Source organism: Eumetopias jubatus, unplaced genomic scaffold (genome assembly GCF_037043125.1).
Source record: "Eumetopias jubatus isolate StellerSeaLion01/CBP00866 unplaced genomic scaffold, mEumJub1_p1.0 scaffold_15, whole genome shotgun sequence".
Lineage (NCBI taxonomy): Eukaryota > Metazoa > Chordata > Mammalia > Carnivora > Otariidae > Eumetopias > Eumetopias jubatus.
The window spans coordinates 17,909,425-17,933,092 of record NW_028274821.1 but is presented as its reverse complement, the minus strand read 5'-3'; the positions used below and the strand labels follow the sequence as shown (position 1 = coordinate 17,933,092).

The window sequence follows — 23,668 nt, the reverse complement described above, 5'->3', positions numbered from 1 at the left end:
GAGAACAGACTCCCAGCTGAGCAGGGAGCCCCATGCGGGGCTCGATCCCAGGACCCTGAGATCATAACCTGAGCTGAAGGCAGGCGCTTAACTGACTGAGCCACCCAGGCGCCCCCAAAACAGACCTTTCTTTTGGTGACTATCTGGGTCAAGTCACCTTAGCCTTCACACGGTTACTGTGATGGGCCACAGGAAGTATGAACAGCCACCAGAGTCTGCAGAACACCTGGCTAAGAGGAGACCTTCTGTATGTACTTGAAAAGTGAATGAACGCAACTGACAGAAGAGAAATTTTATTTAATTCACCAAGTGGCATAAAGTGTTTACATGAGAATTATAAGGGGAATCTGGAGCTCTGTGCTTTTTATCACTGACTTCTGTAAAGTCTTCATTAATGCACCAAATTTGTTTAAGTATAGAGCCAATATTCACATTTAAAAAAATTACGATTAGAGCAAATATACCAGGCGAACAACTTGTTGTGCCATCCATACCTAAATGAGTTTTATTTATGCACACTTCTCATGCCAAGCTCAGAGCAAAACCTGAGCCTGAAAATAACCTTATGAGGATCAAGTAGAGCCGTCTCTGGGCAAGCTCTGTATAAAACTCAAAACTCTATGAAGTTAGATACTAATAACGGTGTGAGGAGGAAACCAAGCATCTCATACGGAATTTTCATTTCTTTAAGTGTGGGTGGCAAACATTCAATTAATAGTCTGAACATTAATTAAGATTCAAAAATCAATATTTAGAAAGCTATCGAGGGAACAAAGCATGTTTACAGAGTAATTAAAGATCTTGAGGCAAAGTTACTGAGGTAGATTTCAGGAAGGAGAATGATGCTGGGCAAGCTGAAAAAAGGGACTCTGCAATACTTGAATAACATTATATTTGCCTCATTAGGTTGCATGCCTGTTTATGCAGATAAGCAGAGAAAAGTGGAACTGTCTTGTGCCAGAAGTATAACTAGTTTTTATTCCAAGGAATCTGAAGGCTCCCTGCTTGCACCAGCTAGATGAATGACAGAAGGCAAGAAAATAGATAATGTTCTCCAGCAGGTGTATTTCTACTTTCTGATGAGACCAGAAGTGCTGAGGGAAGCTAATCCTAAAGCCTGTAAGGAAATGACTGCATAGTTTGGAAGTAGATACACTCAGCTGAAACAAGAGCTCTAGCTTGGAGGCCTTAACAATTCCAGAGAAAAGCTAGAAACCTCAGCAGGAAAAAAAAAAAAATTTAAAGTTCCCGAGCACAGGAAGCTATAACCAGTGAAATTTGGGATACTTTTATGTCTTTTTAGTGGAGTATCCTTACGGGAGCCAGCTATTTTTTTTTAAGATTTTATTTGTTTGTTTGTTTGTTTGTTTGTTTGACAGAGAGAGCAGAGAGCATGAGCAGAGGGGAGAAGCAGAGGGAGAGGGAGAAGCAGGTCCCCCCCTGAGCAGGGAGCCCAACGCGGGGCTGGATCCCAGAATGCCAGGATCATGACCTGAGTTGAAGGCAGACACTTAACTCATTGAGCCACCCAGGCGGCCCTGGAGCCAGCCATTTTAAAGCGTTTCTTTCCTTCTTTTCTTTCTTTCCTTTCCTTTCTTTCTTTCTTTTAATATTACAATGAATGGAAAGTTCACGATGACTCTAAAATGACTATTAGTAAAGCAGTCTCTCTATAATAAAAGACTTGGTTGGTTAAAAAAAGGTTTTTGTTTTTTAAGCTTTTGAACTCTCCCATCTTTTAATACCAATAATTGAGTGATCAGAGGGCGTACAGGCACCTTGGACTATATTTGTGTTTGTTACGAGGCACATAATCACCAAGATATGAAACATGGTTGATAAATTAGGTTCCATTATTCGATTATTAGAAAGGGCCAATTTCAATACACCCAAATAATTTATCTCATTAGTTATTGTATCACCCATGGGGGTGTGAAGCAACTATTAGATAGTCACCTCAGTGGGGGTCCAGAAGAAACAGAAAATGGTATGTGTTCTTAGGCAGGCATGAGATAAGAGTAACTTAATGATTTCACTAGGAAACAATTAAAAGCACTGACTAAACAGATTTGAAAAGAGTACAAAATCAGTGAAAAAGACAATGGAGATGAAGGAACCTGATAGAGCCTGGTGCCGGGAACACGCTCCATACATGTGAGCTGACGGCCTCCTGGTTAAATAATCACCAGGTCTGCGTGTGGTTTCCTGGGGCAAGGAGGAAACCAGCAGGCCTGGTGTGGGTGGTGTGTGGGGTGAGTGGTCAGCAGGGGATGGGCATTCGTGGTAAACACATGGCAGGAAATAAGGGGGTGAGAGCAGACTGCCGGGGAGCTGCGAGCCAACCACGATGGGGGGGTATCCTCTGCCCTCAATCAGGCTGTTGCTATTCTCATCTACCTGTCAGTAAACCACCAGACTAAAAGGTAGTTACGCAAATTCCTGTCTTGAGGGGGGACTGCTTGATCTGTGTGGGGACAGACTCCAACCTGAGATCAAAGAGGTCCTGCAGCTTTGGAGGCCTTGCACCTTTGGGTTCTTTGATCCTCACTGCGCTGAACCACCTGCTCTGAGAGATGCTCCCACCCAGGACCCCGCGCCAGTTAATCAAACCAAGCCAAATGTGGGAAACAGGAGGAGGGGGTGAAACAGGAGAGGGCCCGGGACACTTGCCTTAGGTCGCCGCTGAAGTGCTGCCCTTTGCAAGTAAAAATAAATAGCTAAATGGGAAAACATAAAACGTAAGATTCCTAAGGATGAAAAAGTGGAGAGTAAAGCTCTTCAGTCCTCCTGTCAGCATTTCGACACCTAAATATCTCGGACAGATGGAAGGAGGATGCTTCCAGAATTACCCACGTCTTCCCTTTTCTTAACCCCTTTCTCCGACATCAATCTCTTCCTTACATACCCTTTTTAAAAGATTTCAGGGTGAAAGGCACCTAAGCTTCTTAGAAAGTCAGAACGACAGAGGGCTTTCTTCTGTCCCCATGGTGCAAAATGCAGGCTCCCTGGGGGCAGGAGAATGGAGTCGACACCTGCCTTACTGTGCCTGGCTTGTTTTTTTTTTTTTTTTTTTTTATCTTTCCCCTCGCTCTTCCTAAAATCTCAGGCTCTACTCACAACTCCAGCCAGATCCAAACATGCCAGCCATCACTGGCGCTACTAAGGACTTGCATGTGGGAAGTTTTCAGACACTGGTACCTGGCTGTCGGCGGGGTCTGCACTTCAAAGCTCCCCTTGGGATGGGTTTGGCCAGGAGCTGCAGGGAGTCTGACAGGCTCATCATTACACAGACACGAAGTAAGAAGACTTGAGGAAAACACTGGTGAGGGCTTCTCCATGTGTGATGGACTTCATTACATACAGGAGGATATACACACGATGTATTATATTACATAGGCATATGTAAAGATATTTTTTTATTAGATTTTTTTTAAATTTACAGAGTTAAGGAGATATACCAGCCTTCTCTCAAGGACCTCTTCCTATTTTAAGAAGAAAAAAATCAAATTATTTTCTTTTCTCTGGCCATTTCCTTTTCATTTGCTTCCAATGTGGTTATAATAAGCAAGTCATTTGCTTAAGATAATTGACTAGTATTTCTCGAATGGAGGTAAGAAAACATTTTACCAGCTTGGAGAGAGCTAGCCATGCATCCCAGGGTCCATGCAGATCACAACTGCGCTTGTTTTAGGAAACTAAGATTGTTTGGATAAAGACGAAAACAAGATCTAAAACGTGCTACAAGAGTCTTCAGGTAAAAGCTAACTGAACATTAGACTGACCATTTATCAGCTCACCAGCCTAGATCTTCTTGGTGTGTAACTTGAGCAAGCAGTTACCAGCCTGGGATCCGGATGAACCAGCAGTCAAAATTCCTATTTGTGAATCATTTACGTATTATTTTTAGGTAACTCTTCATTTAATTTTTCCTTTTTATTTGCTTTGTCCTTACATTCTCATAAAAGGCAGGAGTAGAAATTCTGGTTAATGTTAATTTCCAGTGAGTGCATTTTCACAGTTAGTGGTTAACAGTGGTTGTAAAGACATGGTTATTTCATCGATGGCTCACGTGATAGGGAGCCATTACTCACTGTTGCTTTGATGGTCGCAAAACACAAAGAAGATGGACAACCACCACTTATCCTTCCAAGTTTCAAGTACTATATAAGGCTTCTCATGAACTTTCCTTTTCAATTACATAAAACTCACATCATTTTTAGGGACAACAACATGGAAATTCCTGTAAACTCTCAGAAAAATAGGCCATTAATGAGGATTGTGTATTCTCTTAGAAGAAAAAGACTTGAGATGGTTCTTCAATCCTTAAGTAAGATGTGGATTCACGGAGGTATATTTGGGGCTAAGTAATGAAAGCAGGAGATTCGGAATGGTGGCTTCCTCAAGAAAGCTGTGTGGCCCTGAAATTCCATGGGTGGATTTCGACCTCAGGCAGTGAGTAGCCAATGATCAAGGAAATGACATAAGTCAACTGATATTCTAGAACGAGTGATCTGGCCTTGGTATATAGGCTATGAAAGGCTAGAAGGAAGCAAGCAGAGAACTGGTTATTTCAAGGGTGCAGGCACGAGGGATTGTAAACCAGGTTATGGTTATGGACAAACTGAATGAAACGAGAGGTCAGCTAAGGAGGGGGCAATGAAATGTCACAACTCACACATAGTGGGAGACTGAGGAGAGGGAGAAGGAAGATGGTGAACAGGGTGATCTAAAAAAGAGTCCCCCCTGATGACAGAGGTACATTTTGGGGAGAAGTTGTTTTGTAAAAGATGACTGACAGATTCTGTTTCCGGAGTTTTGAATTTGCAATGACATAGGGGAAGCCCTGCGTAGAGATTCTAGATTGGTAAAGGATGAACACAACGTTGGCGATGTAGAACTGAAAATCATTAATAAGGAGGTGATACTTGTAACTGAAAGAAACGCAGAGATGTGGGTCAGGGGGAGCTGAGGAATTAAGAGGTGGTGAGAGAGAGGGCGGCGGGGGGCGGGGGGGGGGGGAGAGTGTGTGCATCCCCTCCAGAACTCTTCAAGCCACAGACCTCAGGGAATGGCTAAGTTGAAAGAAGGGAGAGACAGGCATCATTAAAGTGTCAGAGAACAAGGGCTCTAGGTTTGCATCACAAAAGGCAAGGCAAGGCAAGGCAAGCAAGCGATCTGGACTGCGTAGATCAAAAGCAGGAAATCTCAAAGGAAAGCAAGAGACTTTTGATTTGGCAAACAGGAGATGGTTGAGAGTTTCACAGAGTAATTTCACTTCAAAGGTGGAAGTGAATTACAGAGGGGCTCCACAGTGAGGAAGTGGAAGCAGCTAATTCAGACTACTTGCGGGGGATCTGTAGTTGTATAAGGGAGGACCGAAGGAAGGCAGTAGGATAATGGAAAAGGTTTTTTGTTTTTGTTTTTCTTCCAAGATGGTGGGGGCGGGAGGGGGGGGATACCAAGTTTGAAAACAGAGGGTTATAGTCCAATTGACAGAAAAGAGATTGAGTGTAGCTGGGTGCAAAGGGCCAAGTGACTGACAAGAGATATGATGGTTTACATGTGATTTTAATTTAAATTTTAATTAATTTTTAAAGGGATGTTTAGAGGGCACTTTTCAAGTTTGGGATTCCCTATCCAAACTCTGGAAAAAAGAAATGATTTGAGACTTTATGTTTTCATTTCTTCTAAGGATGGTACTTGACTGGCCCCGCTTAAATGCACAGGAAAAGGTGAGTCACTACACGCAGCGGAGGACTAGGGTCAGTGGTTCCTGGACTTGTGTGAGCATCAGAACTACCCAGAGGACTCGTCAAAGCACATGCTGCTAGGTCCCACTGATTAGTGGTTTTAAAGTCAGGTCCAATATAAAGAACTTCTGCAACTCAACACCAAAAAATCCCAAACAATCCCATTAAAAAATGAACAGAGGACCTGAATAGACATTTTTTTTCCAAAGAAGACAAACAGATGGCCAAGAGACACATGGAAAGACACTTAACATCACCCATCATCGGGGAAATGCAAGACAAAACCACAATGAGATCACCTTACACCTGTCAGATTGGCTAAAATAAAAAAGCATAAGAAACAACAAGTGTTGGCAAGGATTGTGGAGAAAAAGGAACCCTTGTGCACGGCTGGTGGGAATGCAAGCTGGTGCAGGTACTGTGGAAAACACTGTGGAGGTTCCTAAAGAGATTAAAAAACAGAACTACCCCGTGATCCAGTAATTCCACTACTGTGTATTCACCCAAAGAAAGGAAAAACACTGATTTGAAAAAAATATGTGCATTCATGTTTACTGCAGCATTGTTTACAATAACCTAATTATGGAAGCAACCCAAGTGTCCACAGGGAGATGACTGGCTAAGGAAGATGTGGGGTGGGCGCGCGCGCGCACACACACACACACACACACACACACACACACACACACACACACTGGAATATTACATAGCCATAAAAAGGGTGACGTCTTGCCATTTGTGACAATGTGCCAAGTGAAATAAATCAGACTGAGAAAGACAAACACCATATGGTTTCACTCATATGTGGACTCTAAAAAACAAATGTATGAACAAACGAAAAGTGGAATCATACCTATAAATACAGAGAACAAACCGATGGTTGCCAGAGGGAGGGGGAATGAAGGGAAGTGGGAGCTACAGGCTTCCAGTGATGGAATGAATAAGTCACAGGAAGAAAGGGCGCAGCATTGGGAACATGCTCAGTGATATCGTAATTGCTTATGGTGACAGATACACTTGTGAGCACAGCATAATGTATAAAGAAGGTGAATCACTATGCTGTGTATCTGAAACGAATGTTAACATTGCGTCAACTCTACTTAAATAAAATTTTTCTTAAAAAAAAAAATACATCGAAGAAATTAAGGCCCAGAATTTGCATTTCTAGCCAGTTCCCAGGTAACGCTGATGTTGTTGGTCCAGGCACCCCGTGGTGAGAGCCACCTCCTGAGGGCATTGGGGCTGGCATCTCTCTTGGAACCCCAGCTGATAAAGCCTGGTTAATTAGGCTAGCATCTCCAACGTGGGGTCTGAGTCTCTGGAGGCAGGATTCCTCAATACCCCTCCCCTCATGTGAGCAGCACAAGAAATGAAAGCTGGCTCTACAGATTGTGCTAATATCTTTTCATACGGACTACCACACACATTTTGGCTTCCCTTATAGAGGTATTTTAGGAAGATAAGTTTTCCTAATTAACCTATAGATATTCCTCGCTCACTGAGCACAGGTTGGTCTAGATATTTTCTTCTGTGGATGCACATAACTCAAAGAGTTAAAGTTTATTCATTCTTGGCCAGAATCTGGGTTTGACTGACTTGAGATACAATATCAAGCTCAGTAACAATGTTGAAAGATAGTAAATGCTCTAAAGGTTCTGTTTAATGCATTTAAATCTATCTATTTTGTCTAATCTTACTGGCTCTATAGTTGAAGTACATTTAATGTAGCAAGCATGCTTCCCGAAATAAGATGCCCAGAAGAAAGTTTATATGGGAGGTAAAAATACTATCTTATGTATGCATTTTATTACGTATTAACTAATGAAATCTTTAGAACAGTCCTATTGGCAAAATAGTATTATTCACATTTTATAGCTGAAAAAATAAGCCTCATAAACATTAAAAAAATGTGCCCAAAGTCACACAGACTCAATCACAATTGTTCAGAATCTCTTTGCATCGTGTATATATCTGTCGATTACTGTTGTCTATAAGACACACAGTATTTCTTGCAACTCATTTCTCAAATCAAGCATCATCCTCAGAATAACGAGGTGGCAAAGGGAGTGGAGACATTTCAAAAATTTATCTATCCATCACAGATGAACACGGGAACATTTTTATCCTCTTTGTCTTTTGCAAGTCAGCTGCATAAAAAGTGCTCTCTTCTTCAAAGCTCATTAAAATATCCTGGACAGAAAAAGATATATGTGGGGCTTGGAAGGAAAGTTAACATCTGGCCTATAACCCTTTCCCCTATGCTTGCTGAGGATGACCTTCTTTAGTCATTTCTATCAGGGATTTTCTCTGAGTGTGAAGATATTATTAACATGGAAAAGATCCTTTATTTTCTATTCAAGCTAAACCATTTTTTTTTTTTTTTTTATTAGAGCTAGGCAGGCACGTGTAGGTGGCAGAATGGCATTGAGTAGCAAAGAACGACTTCCCATTTGTTAACATCCAGCAGTGATCACAACACCCTTCTCTGGCTCTTGCACGATGACTCTGGAAACATCAGAGTGTACCATGTCTTCTGGTATAATGCCATAAAACGAAGCCTGTTGAAGCCATTATTGGGATGTGTGATAGAAGTTTAATTGCTTTGAAATGCCTAAGGCTAGCAAGATGTGAACATGTGTAAAGAGTTTGAATTGAGATTTTAAGGGGAAAAAAAGTCTGGATCTATTTATTTCACAGAAGACGTATCCAGATGGATTCTGCAAAGCAATCACCTGGCGCGTAACAGTACCTTGCTGGATGCACTGGCCTTAGGAAGTTAGTGAGGACAGGAATCATTTTTGGGATTTCCTTCTGAGTCTTTGGGTCTGGTTTATATTGCAGGGTCTGGCACCAACATAAAGATCTCTCCGGAGGAAAAAAACAAGGATGGGCTACGCCATCTTTACTAAAATCGTACTTTAAAAAGAGTCATCAGAAGGCCATTTTTTCCTCTTATTTACTTGGGCTCCCTTATGGATTCTGAACTGGTTTTCACAGCTGATGCGGCACCCATTTACCACCAACTTAGTGTGGTCATGGGAAGTTAGATTTGGAGCAGAGAATGGGTGATGCCATCTATGCTGGGAATACTGGTGTCAGCATCCAAGCTGATACGTACGAGTTCCTATCAGTTTCTCCTGTGCGCCTCAATCACGTAGCTCCTTTCACATTTAAAACTATTCCACAGACGGTAGACAAGATGGTCCGTGAGGAGCACCTTCACATGACAGCTTGATGATAAGCTTTGAAGAAAGCCTTCATCACTGCTTTATGTCTGTGCCCTGTATGTCAATATTCAGAAGGACGCTTCACCCCAAATATGAATCTTCTACTGGCCCCAGATGAGGTGATTATACATTTGAATTCATGAAGCATCAATCATTTTTGGTCACAAAGTTGAGAGAAGGTAAAAAGACTATGAAAAGAATAAATAGATTTGTACTTAGCACTCACACTCACTTAAAATTCTAAGATTTTACTTCGAACTTTGTCTAGACACTGGAAGACTCTATTTGACTCTAGTAACACTGAGCTAGTTTGCTAAAGGAGGTTTTGTGACTGTCAAGGTTGAAGCAACAGCTGAAGGTTACAATGAACAAAACCATCTCTGGCTAGGTATCTTCTAAAAGATATTCATGCCTTCAACAATTCCGAGAGGAATTACAGCAGAATTCTGTGTAACACGCTGGCCATGTGGGATCTCCATGAACTAGAGAAAGGTAGTTCTTTTTCTAGGTCGACATTGTCCCCCTCTGGGGCACACAGCTTGGTGAGTGGATCACAGGCTAGATTTCCATCTCTACCCAACCCCTCAGTTTGGTTCCCTAGTGCAGTTAATAACCTGTGAAACCAACGATGGCAGCCCGATCAGACAATCCCAGGTATTTCTTGCATTTTTATCTATCCACTCTGATTCCTTAGCCAAATGTGGCAGGAATTCAACAGGGAATTTTGAGATGCACAATATCAAATTCTAGAACAAAGCTGAACACATATCTTCTGCCTTGGCTTGGGGGATACTTCTGAGGAAACAACATGAAAAGAAGCAAATGATTTCCAGACAGAACCATCTCGCACAGTACATTAAGAAAGTATATAGTGGTAGCCTCTGGTGGGTTCAAATAAGCAGTGCAGTTTCTTAGGATCATAGACAATTCTAAGTTTGCTTCATGGCAAAGAAAAAATATTCATGGAAAGCTTAAGGAAGAGCAAAAGTCTTTTATAAACTGTCAATGTTTCTGTCACACAACCTGCAGCCATCTTAGAGCAACTCAAGGGGCTAGCCCAGAATTATGTTGCTTGCTTGCCTTAAATTTTTGCAAAGTCGCATGGCAAATACAAAGACTATAATTGCACGTGAAAAATAATTCAAATATTGAAAGTTAAGTGGCTTTCTGAAGGTGACGGCGAACGAGGATGACCAGCAAAAGGACTCTGGTCAAAGAGAATGCGTGAGGCCTTCTTGAAGCACAATTTCTGGCCTGACATTTTTCAAGGAGCCATCTTGTCCTCACACCTTTAGCCCTGGGTTTATTAAGGAGTCATTTCAAAAAGCATTTCTTCCCGGTCTTTAAAAAAAAGAATTCAGCAAAGATGACTATACATCTCAACTCTAGAACTCTCCTCATTTAGAAGGAAGGCAAGAGATGATAAAAAATTTCACTGAATGTCTCAGCCTTTAAGGTCAGGAATATACAATTGCATACTAAAATAATATAAAATGATTGCTGTAAGAGAATTTGCATACATTTTAGCAAGTCAGTTTCTTACCTACATGTCATTTTGTAGGATATATAATAGGACCAATGCATTTACACCATCAGTTTAAGAAATAAAACTCTTTCTGACATCAAGACAAGCAACTAGAATCAACTTGCTTCAACGTCATTACTGTTACCAACTTACTTTCTCAAATCACTCTTGTGGCTCCAAAATGTTTTTCAAATGAAATGAGAACTTGTTAACTGTGGGATTCAAGTAGCTTTGCTGTCAGTTTCCTTTCAGTTACTTTCCTCATCACACCACACGGGCCCTTTCTACCCACTGGACCGTCTCCCTACTCCCTAACTGTTGCTCTCCTCATGGAGATTTCATCCAGCTTTAATCCCCAATCCTCTGAGAAATGCAAACAAACAAAATAACACATCCGGGTAAGCCGAGTAGCCACCCTGGAACCTATTTCAGACTAGCTTCTGTTCCCTACGGTAAGTCAAGTGCTCCAACGTCTTCCACCCTCTTATTATAGTTATTTATGACTCTGATCGAGTTTATATACGTGACATTAATACAATTCATTAACAATCAGCAGATTATGCTTTTTCCTCAATACGTTCAAGCCCATTTATTGAAATCCAGGTATTCTTAGAGAAAAACAGAGCACACAAACAAGGAAGTTAACCCTTTATCCAGAATCATATACTAAGATCCCTGACAAATGAAAACTAAAAAGATGTGTTACAAGAGAATCGGTGTGTTATAAGAAATAGGTGAATATAAAGTAGGGAGTCTAGTATTTGAAAGTGGGAGAGGAGCTCATTGCATCTCTAAGCTATCCACAGCATTTCAATGGCTACAGCTTGACGCACGTCCACACATATCTATGCTCAGTTTTCATTGTACAAAAATCTTAACAGAATATTAACTGTTTATTAATTCAATATTAAATGTGAGAATGATGTGTGACGTGAAGATGGCAATTTTTCCTGTGTGCAAACCATGAATGAAGAACTGTGCCAAATTCTGTCTATAATACTGTTTTCTTCAGCCTTCCCTTTGCCACACACACCAGCTCTGACAACCTCTTCCCTTTTCCTTGACCAAATCTTTATCTAAGTTGCCTGCCTTGTCTGATGCTCTACACATCTGGTTAGCCATTTGGGTAGCTCCTCCCTCCTTAGGGTCCCTGTTTAAATTAGGCTTTTTCTGACTGTCTCACGTTTACAAAGCTGTGCCTGTCCATACCCCAGACTTGAACGTGAATACTCACACCGGCTCAACTCAACCCCAGACTGGAAACAACAAAGTCATCCATGAAAATGTGAACGAGTAAATAAACTGTGGTATATTCCCGCCATGGAATATCACTTAGCAATAAAAAGGAATGAACTCCTTATATACCTAATGATTTAGAGGAACCTCAAAAATATTATACAGAGAGGAAGAAGCCACTTCTGAGTAATTCTACGTATATAAAAGTCTACAAAAGACAACATAATCTCTAGTGACAGAAAGGATACCAGACGCATCGGGTAGGATGGCGGGAGGGGGAGGGGATGAGAAAAGTGCACGAAAGACCTTTCTGGGTGATGGAAATTTTCTATCCTTGATTGTAGTGATGGTTACGTGGGTGTATACATTTGTACACTTAAAATGGGGTGTGGTTCTCTTTTAAGATTATTTATTTATTTGAGAGAGAGAGAGAGAGAGAGAGAGAGAGAGAAACCAGAGCGAGCGAGAGAGAACATAAGTGGAGGGGAGGGGCAGAGGGAAAGGGAGAAGTAGACTTCTCGCTGAGCAGGGAGCCCGGTGTGGGGCTTCATCTCAGAACCCCGGGATCATGACCTGAGCCAAAGGCAGATGCTTAACCAACTGTTTTAGGTGCCCTAAAACAGTGCTTTTTATCATATGTAAACTTACTCCAATAATGTGGATTAAGAATGTACACAGATGACCAGATACACTATTTATTTGTCTATCTAGCTAAAAACTGGTCCCAGGCTGTTTGACTTTAGAGCCCAGGTTCTGAAGCACTCTGTTGAGTGAGTTTTTTGTTTTGTTTTAAGTAAACACAAAACTCCAAATAAGACAATGACTGTTGAATTTTAAAAGCTTTTGTAAGAGAGTGTGTCTGTGGGCGTATATGTATTCTGATAAGATGGTCTTGGCTTAAATCCTCTTTGGGTATCTTATTTTGTAACTGGATTCAGAATCCAATTATTAGTGCTTCACAGAAATCCATTTCATTACTTTTTAGTCACAACACACTCTTGGCCTGAAAATAGCATTGGCCCTGCTTGATTGCCCTTTGTAATCACCATGCTTAGGACTTGATGATTTTTATTTTTGCCTAAGATACCATTTGTAACCACAAAATATCAAGATTTGCTGCCATTAATAGCCAAACTCATATGCTGAAGGAAGACTTTTAAAAATACCTGGGGAACTCCAGCCTCATTAGAATTAGTGAAATTGATTTTCATCAGGTGATTACACAAAAAGAGACATCAACTCCCTCTGAAGTGTACAAGCTTTTGCATATTGTTAAAAAATATTTTATGCTCACAGCTTGCATACTGTATATTAATGACTCAAGAGTCAGTAGGACATTGATAGCTATAATCAGTTCAGATTTCTATCACTAGTTCCTATGTTGAAGCAATTAATTACAACTGTTAAGATTTAGTAGGTTGAAGCCAAGGTGAGATTTAAACATTAAAACCAATTTGCAAAAAAGAATTTAAGTAAAGCTGTGTTTGATATATGATTATACTATAGTCATATTGATCTGTGATTATGGGATAAAAATTATGTGATGTATTAGTGACGACTTTATTACAAGGTCCTGAATTCATTTTTTCTCTCACCCCACTCAAGGTAACTTAATTCCAATCCCAACAAAGCATTCTAATTCAAGCATAGTTTTATATTTGTATCCTCATTTCAAGGAGCAGGAAGCTGTGACATATGAAAACATACGTTTAAGACTCTTTTTTTTAAAAAAGGACTCTTTTTATGTTTGGTATTTTCCATTTTCAAAGCACTTTTCATTCAACTCAGCCTTCTCATTATGTTTGGTATGAGTTACCCACATTCTAAAAAACCAAGATACAAAAACTTTAATTGGCTTCCTCAAAGGCCACAGAAAATATCAATAACAGACTGTCTACTAGAATTTAAAGGTTCTTAAGATTATGGCAAAGCCACAAAACTATTCTGCACATAATTCCCTTCATTAACTAATTATATCTGGTAGAGGGATAATAGTCACTTAGAGCAACCATCATTTTAATTCCATTTTGAAGATGGATTTTAAGTGTGAAACCACATGCATTTAAAACTTATGCACTTAGGGATGAGAAAGCAAAACACAAGTGAACAAAACACCCCCCCAAAGTCTAACAAACCTAACGCTACCGTTCAAAGATCAACAGGAAGAAAACATTTTTCACTGGTAGAAGGCATTCTTAAACCTCGCATATTTAGGAAGTATGAGTGGAACACTCTGATGGGACAAGTGTGTATTTTGGAAAAGGACTCTAGATTATGCAGCGATCAAGCGGTTTCCTGTCAGGAGTTCCGTATTCCTGTTCTTAGGTAGGTATTTACGTAAATCATCCGCCAGACAAATGGATAAAGATAAAATCCTGAAATTATGTGATTCACATCTTTTTTTGGTGAATGAGCAAGATGAGCTCATGTATTCAATGGTCAGTAAATAGGAAAGGAAAGGTTTTAAGTTCATACATATTAAATGAAATTGACTTCATGGAGTACAATAATATAAAACATGGAATCCTGAAAGAAAATCAGGTGGCACATTTTATTCGATAGAATCAAATGTATTTACTCCCCTTTTTCCTTGCATTAGAAGAACTCAATGACTTATTTCTACAGATTGGACAGGGCCTGGAATCTAGCAGCTGATTCTAATACCACCCCTGACACTGACCACGTGCATAACATTTCACTTTGACCTTTCTTCAAAAACATGATGTGCAGATTACCAATTATGTAGCTTTAATCATCACTACCAACATCACATCAGCATGCTAAGTGGCAGAGATGAACTATTATTTGTGCAGTGCAATAACAAAATATAGCTTTACCCTTTCAAATGGTAATACATCAGATATCACTTCACACACTCAAAAGAACACATTTCAAAACCTTTAGTTTCAATTCAACACATGGCATGCTTAATGGTTTCAGCACTGCTAATTCTTTTTAATAAGTGTTACAAACTGAAAGCAAGACAGGTAGGTATTAAAAATATATTGGAACATCTTAAAATTACCAGCCTTACCAGTGGAAATAAAATGATGGCAATTAAAGGTAATAAAGGTTATTAATAGTTAGGGCCTTGGAGGCTAAGAAGTCATGTTAGACTGTCAATTGTTTTCCCGTGGTGGGAAATCAGTTAGAAATTAAAAAAAAAAAAAAAAAAGTCTAGTAGTTTAGTGATGGTCAAAGAAAGAGTCAGTGGGGATGGGGAGGTTTCAGCAACATGCTGGTAGAAAAAGAGAGACTTACATAGTCTGGGAGGGCAGTGAAATGGAAGGCGTGGTAACCTCGCTCACTTAGTTGTCATTTTTGATTTTCAATGACATATTTTTCATTCTTTCGCCTAGTAAAGATGACAGAAGGTCCTAATTTATTATCTGATGTCTATTCCTGTTCCTAAATTTAAGAGAGTTTAACTGTATACAGTCATATAATCCAAATACAGACACTTTGAAAAAAACTAGAGCATCGATGTTGCATGCATTCAATTGTACTTCTAAGTGCATCCACAAACCACAGGTATGAACTGGGGGGTGGTGGGGTGGAGGGAGGCGAGGCGGGGAGGATCAGCCTGCAGGGCACAGCCCAGGCAACTGAGGGGGATGGGGGCGGTGGATTTGCAGGTTCCACAGATTAAAGCAGAACAGAGGGGATCATCACAAAGAGCTAAGTGCTTCCTGAAATGATAGGAGCCATGGATTCTAGAAGAATGCAGAATGAAAGTCCTCAGCATGGCGGGGTTGGTCCATGTATCCTCTATGCACAAAAAGAGCTGGTCAAAATATCCGTGACTCGCCACAAAAGATAGTCGCTACATCAGATGCCTTTTCCTGCTGAGGTTAGGCTGCATTTGCCATGACCAGGGAAATTTGCATCGACACATTTTATAAACATGACCTGGCACGATCGTTTGGGCTTGGCGGAAGGGAAGAAAAGTGCAGTGTAAATTTCTGTTTCTGTACATAAATCATACCATGACCAGATCAGATTAGGCAATGCCATGGGGCCGCCCTGACATTTCCTTTCGCTTCCCCTTTCTGGGTACATTTCATGTGTTGGGCTGGCGTGCTGAAGGTGCTCAGCAAGTATTTGTAAATAAATAAATGAAGAGACTGCATTAATTAAGTTCTGTGAAGAAAACTACTCAAATGGCAAAAAGCCCTTGCTTGTTCTACAGCTGATTTGTGCATTTCAAGGAGCATGGACGGGGTATTAAAAAGCATAGAAAAGAAAAAAAAAACTAGAGAAGACTTTTCATAAGAGGGAAGGGAAGGCATCAAAGGAGCAGGAAATAACACTGGGAAAAAAACCAAATAAATGATTTAATGCCAAACTCATCTGCCGGCATTGCAAATGCTGATCAGTAGCAAAATACGGGAATTCGGATTTCAGTTTTCTAGTGGCAAATATCACATCTGTTCATCTGGCCTCATACAAATACTTTCCTATCCTCATGAATAACCTCAAGGAGATTCTTTGATAAGTGCATGATATTTATTCCATTTATTTTTAAAGAAACTATCTCTGGAGAAAGTTTAAAGTCAAAATGTGTATGAAATTTAGCCAAAATTATTCAATACACAATGAACCATCCAAATAATGTTTCGTCAGTTTCCATACGTATGTACTCATTGGACTATGTTTACTCTGAAAAACAGATCTTCAGCAAAAGACCTTTTAACTATACTAGAAAAGATTATTATTTATGAAGCAGAGAGAATCATCTTAGTTCAATTAAAATTATTAAAAATTGAGGTATCATTAGCATAAAAATATTGATGAGTAGCTTCCAGCTTTGGGACTCCCTTCACCGTGAGCTAATCTAACTATCCGATCGTTTATAGCATGTTACTATAATGAGAACACAGAAAAAGAGGAGGAAACTCTGTGCACCCAGCTCATCAGCATGCAACTCCAGGGTAATCCCTCCCTCGGAGAAAACACACAGATGAGTCAGCAGAGAGCCACATTCTTTGGTTTTTCAAGGCTAACCTCCTCGCCTGAATGAGAACCTGCCTGTGCCGTCAACAGGAAGTCAGCAAGCTGCTGCTGGAGGGACTCGCTTGCATTTTCCAGGTCCCTAACGCATGTGGATTAGAATGCATCGAGTCCTCCTTGCTGAGAGGCCCCCACCGGTCTAGCTGCTAGATCATCTGGTTCTCCTCTCTGCCTGAGCTGCAGTACATATGGTTCTGTCTGAAGAAATGTAAGGACAGTGCATGCAGAAATGTCAGGACTTGGCAGGGTCTAGTGAGAAATTGTTCTTCAGGGTGTTGGCTTCTCTGAAATTATCAGTGATGACTATCAAGTGTATCGATGACAAGACCCCCATACTGAATTGGTTGCTACTCTCAGCTGCTTCTGCTTTACCTGATGAGAGAAGGAAATGCTCATGTTGATAATGACATCGCCAGTGCAGAAGCGCACCCACCCAGCAATGTGAAACTCTTCTCAGGTTTTCCTGTTTGTTTGTTTGTTTGGTTGGTTTTTTAAACACTCTTCAAACAATTAAATTGCTCAACATTAAGGGCACAAAAGCAAGCCCCGGGGAGCCCAGATGCTTTGGGATTCCTTTCAGGCACACACCTCACTCTGCATTAGGACAAAGAGCAGCCATGACCATGGGCTCCTGTTCACAGGCAACTTCCGGCTTCTCCTGTCTAAGGAGAAATGTGTGGCCCTGTGTTCCTGCCAAGCGAGGCCTGCAAAAGCTGGCTGACCTAATTTAAAATACGAGCTCTCGCTGAGCTCTTGTTGCATGAAGCCCTTCCAAGCATTAGCTATTTTTGTTTGTTAGTTCAGTTCTTATTTCATAAAAAGTCACCCATCTTTGCTCTACCCCAGTGACCTGCATCCTCTCCTTTCCCAAAGCACGTGGCTTCTCCTCAGAGCCTCTGCCTTAATCACTTTTATTTGTGGGACACCAGGGAGGGGATGGTAGTGCTTAGGGTAGGGACGAATATAGCTCTTTAAAAAATTATTCTTATTATGATCATGTTTAGATGAAATATGGGGCTTGCCATCAACAAAATTACAAAACAATTCCACTGGGAATCCAGACTGTTCAGGGTAATTCATCTATGAAAAAGCGAACTTTAATTGTTACTCTTGGCAGCAAGCTAAGAGAAGAGTGAAATATTATACTAAATATTGCCACGTGCAAGAGTAAAATGCTCTTTCCTCCTTGCCAGAGCACTTCATAGCCCCCTTCAGACTCAGGTTGGGACCTGGGGAGTTAGTCTAAATCCTCTGTTTCCCCCCTCTCCAAAACCAACAGAGGTTTTCAAAAGAGTTGCGTTTTTTATTAGAACCATTTGCTCTTTTTAACTTGCCAAAAAGGAATAAGTAAAACTAAGACTTTTATTTGGGTTGAAGTTGATTCCTCAGCTTCATGGAGGTCAATGTACTTAGTCTGTGAACCTTCTGCTAAAAAGTTCAATGCAGCGCACTGAACCAGCCAAGGTTATGTTTTGGTCCCTTCTTCCCCCTCCCCAGACCCACCTCCCAGCCTCATGGATTTAGACAATAAGAGCTGGGAGGGTGCGGAGGCTAAATCAAAATGAAACACACCTATGGCAAAGTACATCCTGGGTTTTCTCCAACAACTGAAATTTCACATATTTTTGATGCCACGCGTAACAACTGCAATTTTGGGATCAAGTGTCTTGACTTGGGCTTCAAACAATGCGATCCCAAAAAGAATTTACAACTGTTTATATTAAAAGCTCATTGAACACTGCTGCATTATATAGTCTAAGAGTAAGGAGAGGTGTCTCATACTATTCAAAAGCAGATACTTTCTAAACATGGAGTGAAGTCTTCAGTGAAGATGTTAACCAAAGAAATACTTTATATGACACTGGTTATCTGGTATATTTGGCTAAGCATGAGACTATAGTTGCAAGTAATTTTAAAAATTACATTTTACATTTCTGGCATGGGTATGTGCATACACTGGGTAGAGTTCACTAAAGATGTATTAAAATCATATTTAAGAAATCATATGTAGATAATATTATTCAGCTTCTAAAATGTTTAAGATGGGAAAGTTAGGGCCCAAAATACTTAAATGACTTGCCCAGAATGATTCGACATGTTACCAAAGATCTGGGGACCAGAACATCAATTATTAAGTCACTATTCCCTGTGGTACGGGATACTCGTTTTCATCCATAGGGATATATAATGATAACAACATTACTTGGGAGTAAATTTAAGTCTGCAGATATGACCAAGAGTAATCTTTGCTGTAACAGTATTAGTGGATTAAAATTTAAGTCATGTGAAACTTTAGGACATCTGCCTTATATAAGTAATTTTTTTATTATAACGTATGTTATGGATGATGATAAACAAACTGCCCACTATTAGTAAGACACTTTGAGGGAACTATAATCCTCAGCCATGGGAAAAACAGGCAGCACTTATGATATGATGTGCATAAGTGTATAAAGACTGTATGTTTTAAAGCTTCAGAAGCACTTTTCATTCATATAAAGTAATGTCTTAGAGTTAGCTGTTTGTGGAATTTTAATAAAAAACAAAAACAAAGCAAGCATGGCTAGGAACTAACAGTGAACAAAATATACCAGTCATTACTGAAATGGAAGTAATCACTATAGAAGATGAGTACGTTCTACACACATCATGACAAACACCACTCAGATAACCAATGACAGCAATCACAAACTAATGAGAAGCCCCATAGGTCGACTATACTTGGAAGTTGGTTGTCTTTTAAGAAATTGACCTATGATGTGGGAAGCCAAAGAAATCTGCCTTTTATGTGCTGTTTGAATTTAAAAAAGAAAAAAATCAATCTGCGTTTTAGTTACTCAAAGAGCCAGCTCTGTGTGTCAGCACACAATTTCAAGTTTCTTTGGAGGGATTCTACTTCTGGCTCTCCATTTAAAATGGGGGAAAAATAAAAATATTTTGCCTGTGACAGAATATGAAAGAAGTTCTCACCCTTAAAACCAGCAGCATTGGTTTTCCAGTCATTAGCGTTCAAATGTCCCGCACGGGAAGTCCTGACAATAACATGCTGCACGTCTCTCCAGGTCAGAAACGGACTGGGGAAAGACAAGGTAAGAATCATTGTACCAAAAAAAAAAAAAAGATGGGGGAAGCAGAGAGTCACAAGCAAATTAAAAAAGCAAAAGCAAAATGGCAAAGTACTAAAAACAAAGGGTCAGTGATTTGGGTTTGGGGCTGAACAGAAGCCAAATGCCGCTCTGGTTCTTTCTCAACGTGGAGAAGTGACGTTAGTCTGAGGGAGGCAGAAAATGTAACCTTGAATTTCGGAAATCATGTGGGATTAGTCGGCTGTCACTCAGTTTTTTAAAAGGGTGAGGATTTCCAGTTTCCTCAACAAAATGGCTCCCAATTCTGGCCTGGTTGTCCTTTGTGTAAAAGCTTGCATCAACATCTGAAAATTACTATCACCTAAAGTCAAAACCAAAGTCTTCTGGAACATTCCTCGTCCAGCTGTATCACCAGGTAGTTGATTTGTAATTTAACAAAGAACTTAGTATTCTGCGTGTATGTATGGGATATAGAAAAAAACCTCAACTGAACCGAGTCCCCAGGTGTCAATGCTCTCAAAGAAGGAGAATTCGGTACAGAGCTCAAAGCTGGGCTCCAAGACACAGCTATGGGGGTCCCCTTAATCTGCAATAAGTAGTTATTATAATAAATTATTGGACACCTACTTCTTGTGATTGTTAGCACTGAAGAGCACAAAGACATTGAGCAGAAGTCCCTTTCATTGGAGAACCACAATACCACTCATAAACATATAGAAAACAAATCCAGTTACAGGTGCACAGACTTCTGTTCTCTTTCAAAGAGTACGTATACACTGGAAGGCATTTGACTCAATGCGCGCATGAAATTCTCATCAAGATACCTCTTCATTTTAGTCTCGAATGTCAGGTGTTACAGTCTTTTACTTAACTGGGAAATATGGCAGTTATCACGCAGCCTGGGTAGCTAATTCTGTTTCTCGTCCTCCACCTTAATTTTAGAAGGATATTTACCAAGCCTGGGTCAGAACATTGAAGGGAGGGGGATGATAATTTGCTACCTTCCTTGAGGTATGACAGGAGCACGTGGTAATCCCTATGGCCCCCCATATGTGTGCAGATGGACGTGGGCATCTCCCAGGCAGAGGGAAAACCTGGTATCTTAATTATAGCTGATTTTCAATGATGGAACAGCACACTACTTTACTTTATACTGTGTTTCCCCAACACATTTGCCACACACATGTTTTTGAGAGTGAACTCCCAGCAGAGGGGATCCAGTGATCAGATTCTGGCCTTTTCATTTCCTACTTAATGTGAAATTGACTTCTCAAGGTTTCAGCTTCCCCATTTAGCATGTGGATGCTAATATCTACTTTATTTCATTGTACTGATTGAATGAAAGTGACGCCATGAACTTGACCTAGTTCCTGGTGTGAAATAAGCCATCAAGAAGTGGTAGACAGTACAATATTCTGCTGAGTTTTGAGCCACGGCTCCCATGTGGTGGCTTGAACATGAAGGAGATGGGGAGAGAAAAGTACTAAAGAGTTCCGATACCACTTCGCTATGCCCTTAGATTAAAAATAAAGAGAGACAGTACTGCCATTTCCAAAGAGGGAGTGAGATTGGATGTAGACTGTTTTGTAAGGTTGCATTCACAACATAATGTATACTAAGGAAATTGAAACCCAACCTCACGAATTTTAAAAATGTAAGAACAAGGGAATCAGATTTATTTCTGTTTGGTTTTACACAACACTTGTTAGGAACCAAACCAAAGTTTAGAACCTAATAATGCACAAAATTCTGGAAAGGGAGAGAGGTTGTAGGATGGGGCCCAGGAGGTGGGTAAGTTTTGTTTCTAAAACAAATAGCATGATTTGGCCCTTTGCTGATTGATACTGAATCCACATAATAATTCAGTAGAGTGCTCGCACCATGGTCAGAAAAATTAGGAAAAGAGTCAAGGGATAATTCTGAACACTATGGTCACCATGTTTTTCCTGATCTGCCTGAGGTGTAATGCTCATCTCCTCTTTCCCAGGGTAGTTCTTTGGGTGAGGGGCAAAAAGCAACAACAGAAAAGCCCAGTCTTGCAAGACTCTCCAGCCACTTATTTATGGTACAGCAGAATCCTCTCAAATAGATGCACGTGTTTTGTTTTGTTTTGTTTGTTTTTTCATGAGCAACCAGCAAGATACCTAAAAGTACACCTGGATTTGATAAATATGTCTAAATCAACCTAATGAGTTTAAAATAACATTTAACACACAGCTAAAACGTCCACATTTTAAATATTATTCTTTATAGAAAACCAAAAAAAAAAAAAAATGGAAAAGAAAAAGAAACGAAACAAGTTTCTATGTTACTTATCACCAGGGCAAGATTCCTTCGGAAACATCAAGCACAGGGTCTGACCATCAGGAGACCATTTCCCTAGTGACCCTTAGCACTGATAATATAACAATGATGATGATGACAGAACAGGGACCATTTATCTCGAGCCTTAAGCAGTTGTATTCAGGCCGATTCAGGAAGCCTCTGCATTCAAGTCAGCCTGAACAAACGGGAGTTACTTGCTCTCATGCTGGGTTGTAAAAACTAGCTCTTCTTGGAGTACATGTAATTAGAAGGAAGAAATTAGCTTCTGGAAATTGAAACTGTGCATGGAAAAAATGCGGCATGCAGGTGATTTTACTCTGACATTTGATAATGCGCAAGTTCAGAAATCATTTAATTTCAAAATTTCCTGAATTTCGCCAAAATAAAGTGAGGAAGTTAATACGGGAAACCAAGGGCATTTTGCATCCGTGGTGTTTCTACCCATGGGAGGGTAACTAATTATTGGCTCAGGAAATAGCCATAGGTTAATTTGCTAGTATCCTGGGAGGACTTGTATTTAGGAGGAAGTCTGATTCACATTTTATGACCTATTTGTATTGATGTTGCAGAAGTGAAGGAGTCAGACTATGAAACTTCTGGTATGCCATATGCACAGTGAAAGGAAAAAGAGAAGGCTGTATGCCCTGTGCTGGGAACTTTCCAGGCCACAGTGGTAAAGTAGGACCCCCTAAAACAGACCCCCTTCTGCCAATTACCCTGGAGCCATACTCCACTGGCTTCTGAATACCAAGTCCCCTCTCAGCTCCAAGAACAGAAGACGGAGCACCAAGCACTTTGGGGGCAAACAATAACCAAGATGCCACAAGTATAACCGACCTGGAGGAAAGGAGCAGCTTCTCTCAATTCTGAGCCTGGGGACCACTGAGCCCATTAAAAGCCACAGAATTTAGGCCACATACCCCTTAAGTTTCTCTCTGGAATTATTGACAACTACCTTTAAACCATAATATACACTAGAAGGGTAACATTTATAAATGCCTGCAAAATGTGGCTAGCAAGCTATGAACTTTCAAGGCAATAAAACATACATGATTTTCCGGGGGAGTTCCAGAGGTGCAATCTTTTCCTGTTAGGAAGGTTTGCACCATTTAGGGGCTTCAAGTTAATAACCAATATTAAATGAGCACTTGGCCAGGGCCAGGTAGTGCGTGTTGTACATCATTATCACTGTGTAATCTTAAACATCATATGAACATAGGTAATGGTTTTATCCCCATTTCACAGATGGAAAAATGGAGACTCTGAGTTATACACAGTAACTCCAGTACACACAGGTAGTTAGCGGTAGAGCTACAATTCAAACCAGCTGCACCTGGCAGGTTGCAGATCCTATGCTATCACTTACTATTTAACGCCATTTCCGGATGGACCCCCGAAAGTGGAAAGGACATACACGCAGTGGTGCATCAGGTGGCTCTTTGACAACTGGATCAGGAGGCCAAGTGTAGCACATCATGTCCTCGCGGTCACACCATTTTTGTACCTGCC

At 40.5% G+C, this 23,668-nt stretch overlaps 1 protein-coding gene across 4 annotated transcripts in view; it reads right to left on the bottom strand.

Annotated features, from left to right (window-relative positions):
• Window positions 1-23,668, bottom strand: part of PCSK5 (proprotein convertase subtilisin/kexin type 5) — a 455,891-nt gene that overhangs the window by 207,062 nt on the left and 225,161 nt on the right. For all 4 annotated transcript variants that reach the window (XM_088019243.1, XM_028094318.2, XM_028094319.2 and 1 more), the window contains exon 10: window positions 19,719-19,822. In XM_088019243.1, coding sequence (XP_087875369.1) covers window positions 19,719-19,822 — 104 coding nt within the window. The remainder of the gene's footprint in view (window positions 1-19,718; window positions 19,823-23,668) is intronic.